Here is a 14,345-nt window from a genome sequence, read left to right as displayed (position 1 = left end):
TGATCCTGCCTCACGCTGACAGCTGCATCCCGCAGGGCCTCAGGGGCCCACCTGCCTCAGGGCAGCCTGAAAAGGGAAAGACACCTGCTCAGGTGGAGCAATTTGCACAGAACATCCAAATTATACCTCATGTTCTTTCTCATCCTGCTCCAGCCTTAGGTTTTGTTCCCTCTGTCTCATTCCAGGGCCGGAGCATCCCGCAGGAGTGTCCTGGGTGATTTGCACAAGCCTGCACACCACGGTTCACCTCAAGCCCATGGCAGTGTAGCTTGCTCTGGGCCTTCAAGAAGGGAAAAGCAGCCAGAAGAAGTGGCTGAGAAGAACCAGGCTGGCAGTCAGAGGGGAGCTGGACACGGTAGGAATGTGTTGTATGAGCAGAGTGCCTGCACAGGACATGTCCCCTCCAGTGCTCCCCCAGGGGCTGTTCCATGTGGATGCACTACAAGGGTCCACTTTCTGATGGAGGGAGAACCATTTGGCAGAAGAATCCCACATTGAAGCTATTGGAAAACTATTTTCCATTATACAGATTCACCACTGGTAGAAAGTATTAATAACAGTGACTGGGTTTCCCCTCCTTGCCCAATTCAGGGGTAAGCACATAATCAGTGTAGTTCTGAACACTGCACTCAGCTGCATTTTATCTCCTTCCAGCATTGCTGTTGAGCTGTGTCATCTTTGTGACCCATGCTGAATGAAACTGGCTAGAGCTTTGGAGCAAGGTACCTTTTTATTATAGAAATGTTTATATATTGTATTAAATTTGGACTATATTAAAACATAAATGTACTTTAATTAATTACATTAATAATTTAAACAATATTTAAATAAAGCACCAATTAAACGTGATTAAATTACGGATTTGGTTTCCAAACTGATTCCTACAAACCCCCACTAGTTTCATGCAGTGTTGAGAACTGGAGGCCAGAGCTGATTTCTTAGCAAATACATAACTACAGTTCAAGTTCTCTGCACACAAATATAAAGCTGACAAGGTCTGAGACTGGGCTGGGGTTGAAGCAGAACTCCTGCAGAAGGATTCACACAGAATCTGGACATGGACTGGGTTGCTCAGCTACTTCTCTACCTTACATGTAACTATTCCACACATTATAGTTCTTCTAGTTAATTCAGCATAACCCTGTACCAACCTCTAGATTTTAAGTGATACAGCTTCTACCTTGTAAACAAGAAACAGCTTTCACTTGGACACAGCAGTGTTAGATTCCCTACCTCCAGCAAACTCAGCTGAATGCAATTCACACACTCAGTGTAATGCAGGCCCACTTTTATTTAAATAAGACCAAAAGAACCTGACAAACATAGATACAGGAGATTTTATTTAACATGTGTACAAAGAAAGGCTACAAATGCCTTAAGACTTTTTTTTCCTCCCACATACAGTTTTTGGATCCCTCTTTCATACCGCTTTTCTCAGAAAGTAAAAAAAAAAAATATCCAGAAAGACGATTTTCCCCCACTTTTTTTCCCTTTCCTTTTTCTCTTCTCTTTGGGCCTAAACTGAGAGATGTTTAGCAGTACAGTTTCAAACACCTTTCAGTATTAAACTATTGGATTAGGTTTTCTTTCCCAAACAGAGCACTATAAGGATACTGAAGCACTAGCACAGCAGTATAAATGTCAAAACCTGACTCCCTACATGGTAGTGTTTAAAAACAATGCCAACAGGTATTAGCTCTGATGAAACCCAAATTATCCAAACAATAAAAAGTTGTCTTCTACACCTGATAATTTAGCACTAATTATATAATTTAATTGTATTTATATTTAAATAATAGTCTTAACTCCTTTCCTTGGATTCTTCACGGATTATAAACACTTATAATACTAGAGATAAGACAAACTACACAACTTACATAGGCAAGAGAAGGCTGAGTTTTATTTTTTTTGCTGGACAGACACAGAAAGGACAATGTTTCAGTGTCCTGCTGTGAGATCATTTTTTAATTCACTGTTTCATTGTGATACTTCTCCAATTTATCCAACACACACGATTCATTACCCCTCTTTTGCTACCTTGGTAATCACTTTTAGTCCTGATATCCCAACTCTTGAAACATCAGTCCCTGCATAGCTAAGTTTTATCCAGGATTCTGCAAGTTTTGTATGTGATTGTGAAACTCAAGACTTCTCTGAGGCTGTGAGCAGAAGGAAGGGAGTAGAAGAGGCTGCGTGGAGAAATGACCTTTTGCTGTGGCAGCTTTTACATTACCGACCTACTATATATGAAATAGGTGTTAGTTATGGATCAGCTTTCAGATATTTGCATAATCCAAACTGGCAAATTTCTCCTGAAATGGGACTAAATGGAGGAAGTTTGAGCTGCTCTAGATGGGCATTAGATCAGTCATGTAGGTGGCAGTAAGAAGGAGACTCTCAAAACTGCCTTCTGGGCCTTATCCAACTGCCCCAGGGAGGGGGGGAGCATGCAAGCAGCAGCAAGGCCAACTGCTCTCTGCTGGCTCCACCCACTGTGACCCTCCATGGGGGGTCATCTCCAGGGAGCTGCTGTATCCTCCTTCCAGGCAGGAAGCTGTTTTGTACACAAGCCTGGCCTTTTGTACATCCACAGGGATCTAAAACGCCGCGTGGTATAAATCATTCTGCACATTAGAGAAACTGTTCTATCTGCAGAATGTCCGCAGGTTCTCAGACGTGCTACCACTGGTGGAAAAGGCTGCAGCAGTTACACAAGCAAAAGCTCTAGTGGAAAATACAATTTTCTCTATTCTGATGAACCATTTTTGACGTGAGGATTTGAACATGACTGCGATTAAGACAAAGCAGTAGCACAAACACTCCTGCTAGGCCTGGGGACTCTGTAATCATATTAATTCCCAAATAGGCTTGAACAGCTGTAAATAATAGAATCTTAGCTCACAACACTGGCCTACGTGAGCCCAGAGCATTAGCAGTACCTGGCCCATTCTGCACAAGAAGACTGGAAATACTTTAATTATCTCCAGTGCTCTGCTCTGTAGCTCTGCTACAAACAGAATCTCCCCCCTGTGGTAGTTGCTACAGTGCAGAATGATGTGAAGTGATTCTTTTGGAAAAGGAAGGATCTGTTTTACTGTAAGGTGAAACGTGGCAGCAGCAAATAAATTATGTGAAAAGCTGTTGCATGGTTCACCTGCATGTTTTTCAGTGGTCTCCAGCGATGTCACTATAAGGCAGTAACACAAAGAGAATGAACACTGGGGGGAAACTAAGTCATTTTATAATTTTTTAATTCTTGGCAAGAGCAGTTATGAATTTGCTTGACCTGAAAAGCTGCAATCTAATGATATGGTCATGGAAGGAGAAGAAATTGAGACAACACATACACTCGATTTGCTTTGGTCCTACTGCCCAAGCCATTTCATCATTGCAGCATGTTTGTGGCTTTTATCCTTGCAGGCCCAGGAACATACTTTTAGCTCAAACAATAGTTTCACCTGTGTGGTTCTATGAGCTTCTTACTTCTCTGTGGTGGCAGTTCACCTAGGGTAACACACCTATTGCTGTTGCCACAGGGGGAAACAAAGGAAAACAGCAAGTGGTAAACTTGGCTTCCTTAGCACTGAACTGTGTGTAAATGTTGAGTACTAAGAAAGAGGGGCTGCAGCACATCAGAACTGGGAGGCTCCAGTAGCTAAATTCCTGGCGTTCCCATATTCATGTTTATTTCCTGGCACGACAGCCTTTGCTCAGTTATCTGGGGCATGAGCTGCCTTCTGTGACTCAAAATGAGAACTCCTTTCTAGTCCCAGACAATGTGACCTGAGCGATTCCTAATTATGCTTCTCTTTTCCATTCGTGTTACTTTTATTCCCTGAAGATTGTTACGGAAAAATTTATTAACTGTAAGTGCTTCCTTTATAGCTTCTCTTGGTTTTAAGGGCAATCCATGTATTTAATTCCATTCAATTACAAAATTCATAGAATACACATGAACATTCATTTCATTTGAGTTCAGAATGGAGAATTGCTAATACAAACCCAAGGCTCCGGTATCTCAGTTGCACAGGCCCTGTGTTAAAGGAAGGGAATGGTACCAGGTTTATTTTTCACTACCAGTACAATGACAACGTTAGTCTAAAAAGAAAAACATCCCTGGATTACAAATTTAAGAGGGCATAAACAAGTGGCTACAAGAATTTCATTAATTTGATCGTATCTACTTGGGAATTGCCCTTGAAGAACATTTTTCTTCTTCAAGGAACAGAAGCAGGCCCCCCCCAAAATCCAGCATGAATGTACTGGTCTTCTGCTATTACAAGGGCCTGTTGTCTTGAATTAAAGTAAAAAGAGAAAGGGTAGGGTTTTTCTTACAACATTTCCCATTTTATACTAAAATTTCCATAAGAAGAATGTCACATCTGATAAAGTTATCCCAGTAGGTGACCAAGCACTGAAACAAATGGATTACCCAGTGAGGAATCAGAGAGAGCTGGGGTTTTGCCATCAGATTTTAAACATTTTTAAAAGCCACATTGGTCAGTTTATATTTTATACATACTTGACAGAAGGGCACGTTAAGGTAAATGAACACATTGTGATGCCTTCCAGTGTTACACAGGTGACAAACTAATCTGGAGATCCACATATGCTTTAAAGAACAGTACATTTGTTTAAATAAACTCATAGAAAACTAACATGAACAACCATAAAACAGAGTTTTAAACAGGTAAAACGAATAAACTGCAAAACCCCTGCATAACCCCTCCCATAAACATCGCTCTGTGGTTCCACCACCTCACGGCCAACACCACAAGTGGCCGTTTGGCTCCGGGCGGTGGGCACGGCAGGGACAGGCACCACACTGCTGGGGTTTGCCCTTAGCTGATACACTGATAAACAGCAGCATTAAAATACAGCCTGAAATAGCTCAGCTACTACCTCAACTTGTTAAAATTGTGCAAGAATAAGGAACACCAGCAGCATTTGAGTGGACGTGTTTCAGTTTGGTTTCCCACACTCCCCTCCCGTACAAAGCACACACAGACACAGAGCTGACTCTGAGCTAGGAACTGTTACTTCTTGTCTGCCTCGGAAAACTTTTCTCTTAGTTTGCTTAACTTTTTTTGATTTTATTTAAAAACCTACTCAGTGTTAAAAAAAAAATCCATGAGAATTTTAAAATAGTTTCTAAATGCCAGGACGCTGATGCTTGTTCCCCTCCTTAAACTGGGAGAGACACAGACTATCCTAATCACCTGAATTTCCTTAGCTGAAAATTTTGGTGTTTGAGATTCCTGTTCCTGAAAGCGACATTTGCAGAAAGGTCTCTCCAACACACTAGGAACTGAAGGAGCATAAACTCCCAGTGCACACCTAAAGGGTAACTTTTTGCTAGTTTGCTCTTAAGTTGTTTATATTGTACCTTTTTTCTTACAGAAAATGAAAGAGTTTGGTTTTCTGACACAACTCACAAGGGAACATATAAGAGGAGAAATCAGGCGGCCTTCTCTAAAGCCAAGTGTTGCAATTCCCTTTTTGTTTAAGTATGATAAGGCTTATTAAAAAATAAAGTAAAAAAAAAAAAAAGCCCACAAAAAACCCCCTGAAACAAACCAAAAAACCCAACCAACATCCCCGGGAGAAGAACATAAAAGCTTTTTGGAAATACTTAAATTTCTGAAAACATAAGACTATTGAAAAAAATTTAATTGCAAAATTAAAGGAAATTCAAGAAATCAATTCTCGTATTTCAAATCAGTCCATGATTTCATCATCAGCAATATGATGAACTATCTTTTCCAGCCCAAAATTACCAGCTTTGGGGAAAACATACTCATACTTAACAGAAATAATTAACGGGTTAAGTTAAATTACCTTTTTTTCCCTGATCCACATGCCTGCATGTTAGATAATGTTACATTAGAACTGAGCATTGTAATGAGAGACTGACAGCAACAACCTGTCACAGTAACCAAAGCAAAAGCCATTTTCTCGTGGTTACATACTATAGATCAGTAATTTAATATTAAAATTAACTTCCTATATAAATAAAAATAAAAAAGTTGGGCAAAAGTAAATTGGCACAGTCATTATGGTATTGCTTTCCAGTTTCAACACTGCAAGGAGCAGCCACAGATTCCAGACACCGAAGGAAAAGGTTATCACCCAGCCACCAGCTGTAGCTTGGGGGTTTTTTTCCCCCCTTTTCCATGAAGTCATCAGCAGAGCTTCTGCCTCAGGTCCGTCCCCCCGAGGTGGGAGCTGGCAGGAGTGCAGCCTGTGGTACAAGGATCGCTGTGGTGGGATTGTGCCGGGGAAAAGGGAGAACAAATACAGAGAACCAAAACTAGAGTGTGCTTTGCTGCTCTGCACGACTTGGCTCAAGTCAGTGTTCGTCAGGATTGTGACTAATTTTTACCTTCAAACAGGCAAAAACCGAAAATAAAAATTAAAAAAAAAAGTCAAAATCTTAAGCCTTCAAGTTTCCTTGCCTTCATTCCCTCCCTCCCCCAAAAAGCACCTCCTACTACAGACACATTTTCTGTTTTGCGGGTTCAGAAGTTGGAATGTTGTGGAAATACATACAAGAGAGAAGGAATTTCTAGTTGTACATTACATTACAAAGAGGTTTGCTCCCAGACCTAAGGAGGGAGGGATACTAAGCAATATTAAATTCCTATAAGAATCCTTACAAAGCATGCAAAATATTGATATACTCACAAAATTGAAATTTATATTTGTTCCTTTTTGATTTTGCAACTTCACAGTACAATAATTTCTAATATTATGCAGCAGTCAGAATTACAGTGACTACAAAATCAGTTCCCTTTTAATTTTTTTCTTTCTATTTGTTTGTAACACTCCTTTGCTATTTTTTTTTTTAACTGAGAGATTGCAGATCACCCATCAGAAAATGTGCAATTCCGCACAAGAGGGGTTCCTTTCTGTGTCGCATTTCCCCCACAAATGATGTTGACAACCTGACCCTACCAATCCTTCAAAATCTGTCCCTCCCTTCCCTTCTCCTGCCGATTCCTTCCCTTGTCTTCCAGCTGTACTTTTCTTCTTGCCAGGACAGTGATGGACAGATGCCACTAAATGGATGCTGCAGAGCTGGGTAGGAAGTGGGGGCTGGAATGGTTTAGGGAAACGACATCGCTCCCCCCCCTCGGGATGTTTGGCACAACTGCTTCATAGCCAGAATGCTCAGCTCTGGATACCAGCAATCAGATTCTGCAGTTTCAATTCCCTGGACAAATACTGCTGCCCTTTCTGCCTCTGGAACCCCTGTGGCTTCAACTGATTTAGGGAGGGAAACACAAAATTGGTGTTTGGCCAGACCTTTTGTACTGCTGGATGGAGTTCCACAGAAATTTCTCCACTGCTCTCATTTAAAACAGGGTTGGAATTTCTGGAGAATCCACAATGCATGCTACTTGCTAGATTGTCCATAAAGTACATTCTGACACATTTTTCAGAGTGTTTGTATCTATCAGAAAAAGACTCTTGTAGAAGCAACGTACAAAGCCTCCAAAGATTCAAGTATCAAAAAAAGATGTTCTGATAAAAGTCTGGAGTAAGCAGCCAGCCAAACTGACAGCCATTAATTTTTTTTTTGTTCACAAATTCTTCAATTATTTTTGCAGGGATAACATATTTTCTTTGGAGTGTTGGGAATTAAGTGTCTTCCCAATTAATTTTCATTGAGTTTGGTGGGATCTAAGGAATTTAGCAATCCTTCCTGGATAATGTTGCCTCTGCTTATATGCAAAAAAACCAACAGAATCACTGACTCTTATCCTCCCTGCCTCTCTTTAATTTGCTGTATTTATTTATAGTGTAACTTCATTGGATGTGTCTCCCTCAACCCAAAAAAACCATCAGAAGTGCAACACAGGCAAGAGCAGGGCATCTCCTCCCCCGGGGTGTATAAACATCTGCACCTGAAGGGCTGGGTGAGACAAAAAAAAACCCCAAACACAAAAAGTCCCAGCCCCCAAATGGACCAACAGTTCTAGTTGTACATAAAACTGTTGGATTTCTTTAGAACCCCATTTGAATCAAGACTTGAATTTCTGAGGAGGGAATCTTAGATCCCAGACCCTTCCCTTCTCCTTCCTCTTGCAAAGCTATGCTATTTTCGTGGCCTAGAACAGTACTTGAAAATCAGCAGTTATTAAAGACACAGTTGTGATATATCCTTTAACACCCCCTCACCCAAAAAGGGGTGTCCTATCAAGTGGTCCAGTAGAAATCTTGAAGTTTCTTTATGATAAATTAAATCCATAAAATGAGGAATACCTTCTGTCCCATTCCCAACAAGAATAATGGCCACACTCTGTGGTGCATTTGTTCAAGTGTCTATTGCTCCTTCTAGTGGAGATTCCACGCAGCTCCATCTCCACTTAGTTCTGGTCCTACCAGCACGAGGAGAGGGTTTTCTCCTTTTTTCTCCAGCTTGTCTCTGGTTCACAAACAACAGAAGCACTGAGGGCTGGAATTCCCCAGCACAGGAACAGGCCAGTCACGTCTGAGGAAACACCAGTCAGCTTTTTCTCAGGGGTGGCAGAGTTATGCCAAGAGCAGTTTTGTGTGTCCTGTTGGTACCGTGGGCACTTACACCTCTGTGGAAAAGAGAATGCTTTGCCTCTTGCTGTCTGGGGTAGGGATGGTCTCCAGCTGCAGGAAGTACAGAAGAACTTGAACCTGGAAAGAGAAAGACCAAGGTAATAAAGCCCTGGTAACTCATTCTCATCCCAGCTATTTGAGAGCGGGCAGACGCCTACAGCTCTCTCCATGGGAGCATGTAGCACTTGTGTATTTGTTTTAATCACTGTGTAACATCAGCAGCAATAGCAAAACTTGCAGTGCTTCAGAGACACCCTTTTCAGCTTCCAGGATGAAACAATGGCACTGGTGTTCCAGTGCACTGAAAAAACTGCATCTAGAACTTGCCATTATTCAATAGAGAACATACAAACCAGCCTGACCCAGTAACACAGTGTTCCAACCCTCTGCATCACCTTCACAGGCAGCAGTGGCCAAAGAAATGTGAATTTAGCAGAGGATTGTGTTGGTTTAAGTGTTGAGGAGTGTTGCAGAAACATTTTTGGTCCTTTTATCCCAGGGCACCAGGATGGTGCTGGGAGACAGCTTCCCAAAAACTCTTCCCTTGCACAAACAGACATTCCTTCATGAAAAGCTGTATCTGTACAGATGCAAACTGAACCGCCTGAAGAAACACAGTTCTACAAACAATTTAAAATGTCACTGTAAGGGCAGAAGTTGTTTTATGTTTCTCAAAAAAACTGCCATGAAAAAACACAGCAGGGTGGCTGAGCCAGGCCTTTCCCAGGAAGTGTCTTCACAAGATGCAATGGTACATTCAGGATCTTACCTGGGACATGACTTCTAGTGACCAGCTGTCAGTCATTGTGATGGGCTGGGTTGGGTTAGCAGGGATTTTACTGTCCTTCTCTGAAGGTCTGAGCAGTGTTGGTCCAAAGACAGTGGCAAGATTATGCAGGGACATCTTGTTAATGCCTTCCCTCTCAGCAACCCTGGGAGGAGACACAATGCACGAGGCAGATCTTCATAAATACCTGAGTTTTACAAATGAGAAACTGAGGCACAAAGGTTAAAATATTTGCCCAAGAGAAAAGTCTTCAGCAGAAACACAAGTAAACCCCAGATTTCCTGGATTTTAATCCAAAACCTCAGTCACAAGATGATCTTTCATGTCTCCAGGAACAGTCTCTGGTGTATTCAACACACATATGCAAATCAACACACTGGGCTGGTATTAAGCCAGCTTACTGATTAATATCAAATGCATGGAAATACTTTTTCACAATTGAAACCATTATTACACAGACAAGAACAGAAAGACTTGACTGAACAAGGAACTGACAAGAGCATTTAGGCAAAGTGTTATCTATTTTAAAAACAGATTATATTGGATTTCAGACACCTTTTGAGACAGGGCTCACCAGACCTTAAACATGGCCAAAGCTTCATAACTTATGCAAAAATCTTTCCAGACCTTTGGATCCAGATGCAGGTGCAGTTTTGCAGAGACATTGCAGCAGGAATTTGCATTTGCACTAGATAAGCCCTGACTCTTTTGTTACCCCTTTCCTCCAGTTCTAATCCTTTTTCAGTATGAGTGGGAATGGAATTCAGGATTTACTGCCTCACTAAGTGAGTATGAGACAATAGTTATCTGATGAGCATTCACAGCAGATCAGCAAATGCTTCATTTGTGTGATTCAGCACAAATTTAAGGAAAAGGCTCTTCTTTTCAAAATAACAATGCTTTACACATTAAATGTAAGTCTCAAGGAACCACATATTACCTTTTTAAATGGTCCAAAAGGAAAAGGAATGTCACAAGGTTGGGTTCTGGAAGCGACAGCAACAAATTCAGCATACAGCTTTCCTTTGCAACAGGATCTGAAAGTGCTGCAAGACAGAGAACAAAACATCCCCCCAGGCAGTGAGTGAGGATCTGACCGACTGTGCCACCTCCCAGAGCAGCCCATAGGGATGGGCCTGGATGGACTGTGGTTACATCATAGGCTGGAAGGAAGGTCAGAGTTGCACATCAGTATCCCACAGCATCTCTTTCCTTTATTTCAGAAATGCATAGAGACTATTTTTCTCTCAAGCAGTTCAAGTGCTTTCAGACTTTCAATCATTGGTGTCTTTCCCCTGCATCAAGGTAAGATAGGGTACACCCCCCTCCCCTCCAAAGGGGGCTTCCCTGGAAGCCTGACTGGGCAGTCAGCCTGCACAGTCCCAGCAGACAGGCTGGCATCCTGTTCTGAACCCATCCTTCAGAAACCTGGGCTTTTCCAGCCTGCCCTCCAGTGTGGCAGGCGCCCATACTCCGCCACGTGGGAAGGCGCTGTCATTCCAACGCTCCATTCTGAGCTCTGTCCCACAACCCTCACAGCTTGCTCAGGCTTCTGTCCAACACTACCAATTGTGTTGCTTCAGGAGCAGCCTCCTCCTGAAGCGTTTCCATCCTCAAGGGTTCCCTCTGCTGCTACCCACCGATGCCCTCGGCGAAGTTGGGGTACAGCTCGTCCGTGAACAGGGGCTCGGGCAGCTCGCGGAAGTACAGCTTGAGGGTGCCCGCGATGGCGTTGACGTCCATCTCACTCATCATCACCGACACGTCCTTGTTGTCTGAAAGAGGGCAGAGCAGGGGCAGGGTAAAGGAGCTGCTGGCCTTGCATTCCTTCCTTTCTTCGCTTTGGGTCTGTTTATCCTTTGTCTTTGCCCAAATAGCTGAGAGTTTTCCTGTTTACATTTCCCCAGATTAAATGAGCAACCTTCTGACAACTGAGAAGTGCTGCACAGATGACTGCAAATGGCTTTACATCAAGTCAAGAGAACCTCACCTCCCAGGTTGCTGTGCTGTGCCTGGTCTGAACAAGCCCTGCTGTGGCAATGGATTTGCCATCTGCTCCCCCCCTGCTTGACTGTATTTATATGCATTTCGACTTTTGTTAGTGACAACAGTTGTTATTCCAATTCCCTGCTTCTAATAGCCTGGAATAACAGACTCTGAGGTCTCTAACTCCCCACCGAGTGTAGCTAAAGCAATTCAGGGCTCAAATTTCACTTTTGTTACTATTAGGAACAATAAAACCACCCCCTTTCCCTAAAACAAACACCAACAAGCAGAGCCAACACTGGTTTAATGGAATTTAGCGTAAAACAGCGTTTAACAGAAATGAAAAAAGTTGGTTTTCTATCTGTGAAAGACCCTTATTGCACCAGTGGAGATTCAGCAGAGGTTTTGGTAGCTTAGGGGGATTGAAAAGAAAATCCAAGAAGGAAAATATTTCACTAAAGAAGTGAAGAAAAAGTGTAGGGAGGGTGAATTTGGGCAACTGGCACAGGCCTCATGACTGCTTGCCTAAAAAGGGAGCTGGAGTGTGGCTTGAGCAGTTCTTGGACCATCATGTGGAGGCTGGAAGTAAGGCAGAATTTCCCTTTTTTGTACCTCAGCAACTCAGAGGTGTTTTGGGTACCTTTTGGGACACACAGACTGTTGTTTTAAATGCAGCACCTGTAAGGAGCCCTTTTCTGCTCAAGATCAAAGAAAGCTTTGCAAATATCAAATTATGTCATTTTACAGCCTGTGCACATCAGTCTAGACAGAGTAAGAAGAGAACTCAGGAGCCCTGACCATCCAACCCCAGTGTCATAAACACTCCTCATAGTCAACCTTAGAATATCTTTTTTGCTGGCTTCCTTTCACAAAACATTCTTAATTTTAAGGACTTCTATTAATTTGGAGACCTCACGACAGTGAGGAAGTTGACTCCCGATTGCTGACGTTTCCCCTGAGAAAGGTGTCTGTCATTTCCAAAGATTTGGCAAGGCAGGTAAACCCACCATTTCATGTCTGCTGGGAAGAATAACAAAAGCATGGTTTGTTACAAGGATCCATCCTGTTGCGTGTCTGAAGTTATATCAGTAGCTGAAGAATATTAATAAAATATGCAGCCAGGGTTAAAATGATTCTCCTTGTGTGAGAATCTCTACCTCTTAATGCTTCTTGGGGAACATAAGATTAAAAATAGCAGAGCCACCTGACAGGGAGCTCAGGCAGGTTCTTGCAGAGCAAAGGAGAACATCAGGCACAAATACTTACTGACATCAAAGGCAGCTTTCAGAGCCTGGATGTCCGTTGCAACCCCAGAGACTCGGTAGATTCCCACCTCCTCCATCCCGCGCCGCTCGATCTCCTCCACGCACTGCCGCACTATGTAAGGCACCTTCGACCTCTCTCTCCTTCAAACAGCCAGAGAGAGGAGTTCAGCACAGCCCAGGCCCTCAGTGCCTGTTCCCCCAACCAGCCAGGCTGGCTAAAACCACCCCAGCATTTCACTGTGCAAACCTCTTCTGGAAAATGAGGTGGGAGGAAGTCTGAGCAGGCAACCATGACTGAGCTGAAAAACTCTTTTAAGAGTAGGAGGGTTTTCTGACTGTCTCAGCTTGGCTTCCCTGAGCACTTGAGCTTCTGGCCAGGCCTCAGTACCCCTAGAGCCTATGACTGCCCAGATAAACAGAGGATTCCCAAACATTCCTTGGATACATAGCAACTCTGTTGCCTTCAAATTAATACAATTCCACAGAGAGGAAATACAACACTTCCCAAACCGTGTAACAGAACAAACAGGTTTCTGCTGGCAAATGATTCACGACAAAAGATCAGGGGTTAAAATAATACAACAGGATCCAAAGACCTTGAACATTTTTGATTATGGAAAGGAAACATCAGTGTTCAGTGGCTCTGGAAATTTGTGACCATGTCAGCTAACTACAGAGAAGGCAAGGGCAAGAGGGATTTCCGGAATTCAGAGAAGCTGTCAGTAAACACCCTGGGTCCCACAGCCTGTGTGCACACCGCTTTTTTCCCCTGCAAAAAATGAAGCTGGGAGCACACAGAGCATCTCCTGTCTGCAGCCACATCTGCCCACTACATGAGTGGAGGAGGCTGGACTGCCACACCCCTCGGGGGGCACGGGCAGGTGCACCCCACTGGCCAGTTGCCTTTCTGCAAAACAACGGGGAGAAATGTGACCCCCGAGCTCACTTGGTGACAATGGCGATCTTGACCCCGAACACGCCGGTCTGTTTGCGGGAGGGCATCCTTTTGAGGCTGAACTCCCGGCTGGTGAACTTCACCGACAGCTTCACCTCAACCTGAACAACACAGATCAGATGGCACTTTTTACACATTTTATTTTATTTTCCCCATGCTGCAATGAAGAGCAAAGAAATAAAGCCCATGGGAGGCACAGAAGCAGAGCTAATTTCTGTTTGCTGCACTTACCCCATTCATGGAGATGACCGTGCGCTGCCAGTCTTTGTCCTGCAGTGCCTGCGGGTCCAGCTGAAAAACAGAAGTTACCCATGAGCTGGGAACAGACTTCAGAGAAACCAGCTGGCCTGGAAGGCTTCTGCAAGTGAGCAGGGCACCATTACTTTTAACATGTTATTTCTTGTCCACAGGAAAACACACACTCCAAAGTTTTCCCAGTTTCAGGTAACAGGATGCTCAGATATTGTGCGGTTCTCTAAGCAGGGCTGAGGAGGACTCACATACATGGAAAATCCAGCAATATGTGTGCAGTGTCTGCTCAACAACAAAGGCAACCTCAGTGAGCACAGTCAATGTTTGAGCGGCAACAACCTGAGTTTTCACAGAATGAGATACTGCATTCATGGCTGTGGCACACACAGAGGCACATGGACAGCCAAAATCATCCCATCCCACAGGGCCAGGAGTCAGGGAAAGGGAGGAGAGATTTCTGAAATAACTGATTTGAAACAGAGAAACTGTCTCCCACTGCAGTTTTCTA

The 14,345-nt window shown here is 43.3% G+C and overlaps 1 protein-coding gene across 3 annotated transcripts in view; it reads right to left on the bottom strand.

Annotated features, from left to right (window-relative positions):
• Positions 1-1,271: 1,271 nt before the first annotated feature.
• Positions 1,272-14,345, bottom strand: part of BCR (BCR activator of RhoGEF and GTPase) — a 98,994-nt gene continuing 85,920 nt past the window's right edge. For all 3 annotated transcript variants that reach the window (XM_032706113.1, XM_032706115.1, XM_032706117.1), the window contains exons 17-23: positions 13,817-13,876; positions 13,577-13,686; positions 12,632-12,771; positions 11,020-11,154; positions 10,320-10,425; positions 9,362-9,524; positions 1,272-8,670 (exon numbers count right to left, since the gene is read on the bottom strand). In XM_032706113.1, the coding sequence (XP_032562004.1) occupies positions 8,581-8,670; positions 9,362-9,524; positions 10,320-10,425; positions 11,020-11,154; positions 12,632-12,771; positions 13,577-13,686; positions 13,817-13,876 (804 nt within the window). In that variant the 3' untranslated portion in view covers positions 1,272-8,580. The remainder of the gene's footprint in view (positions 8,671-9,361; positions 9,525-10,319; positions 10,426-11,019; positions 11,155-12,631; positions 12,772-13,576; positions 13,687-13,816; positions 13,877-14,345) is intronic.

The sequence above is a fragment of the Chiroxiphia lanceolata genome, chromosome 18 (assembly GCF_009829145.1).
Source record: "Chiroxiphia lanceolata isolate bChiLan1 chromosome 18, bChiLan1.pri, whole genome shotgun sequence".
Taxonomy (NCBI): Eukaryota; Metazoa; Chordata; class Aves; order Passeriformes; family Pipridae; genus Chiroxiphia; species Chiroxiphia lanceolata.
The sequence above is the reverse complement of the archived record's forward strand: the minus strand, read 5'-3'. Positions and strand labels throughout refer to the sequence as shown.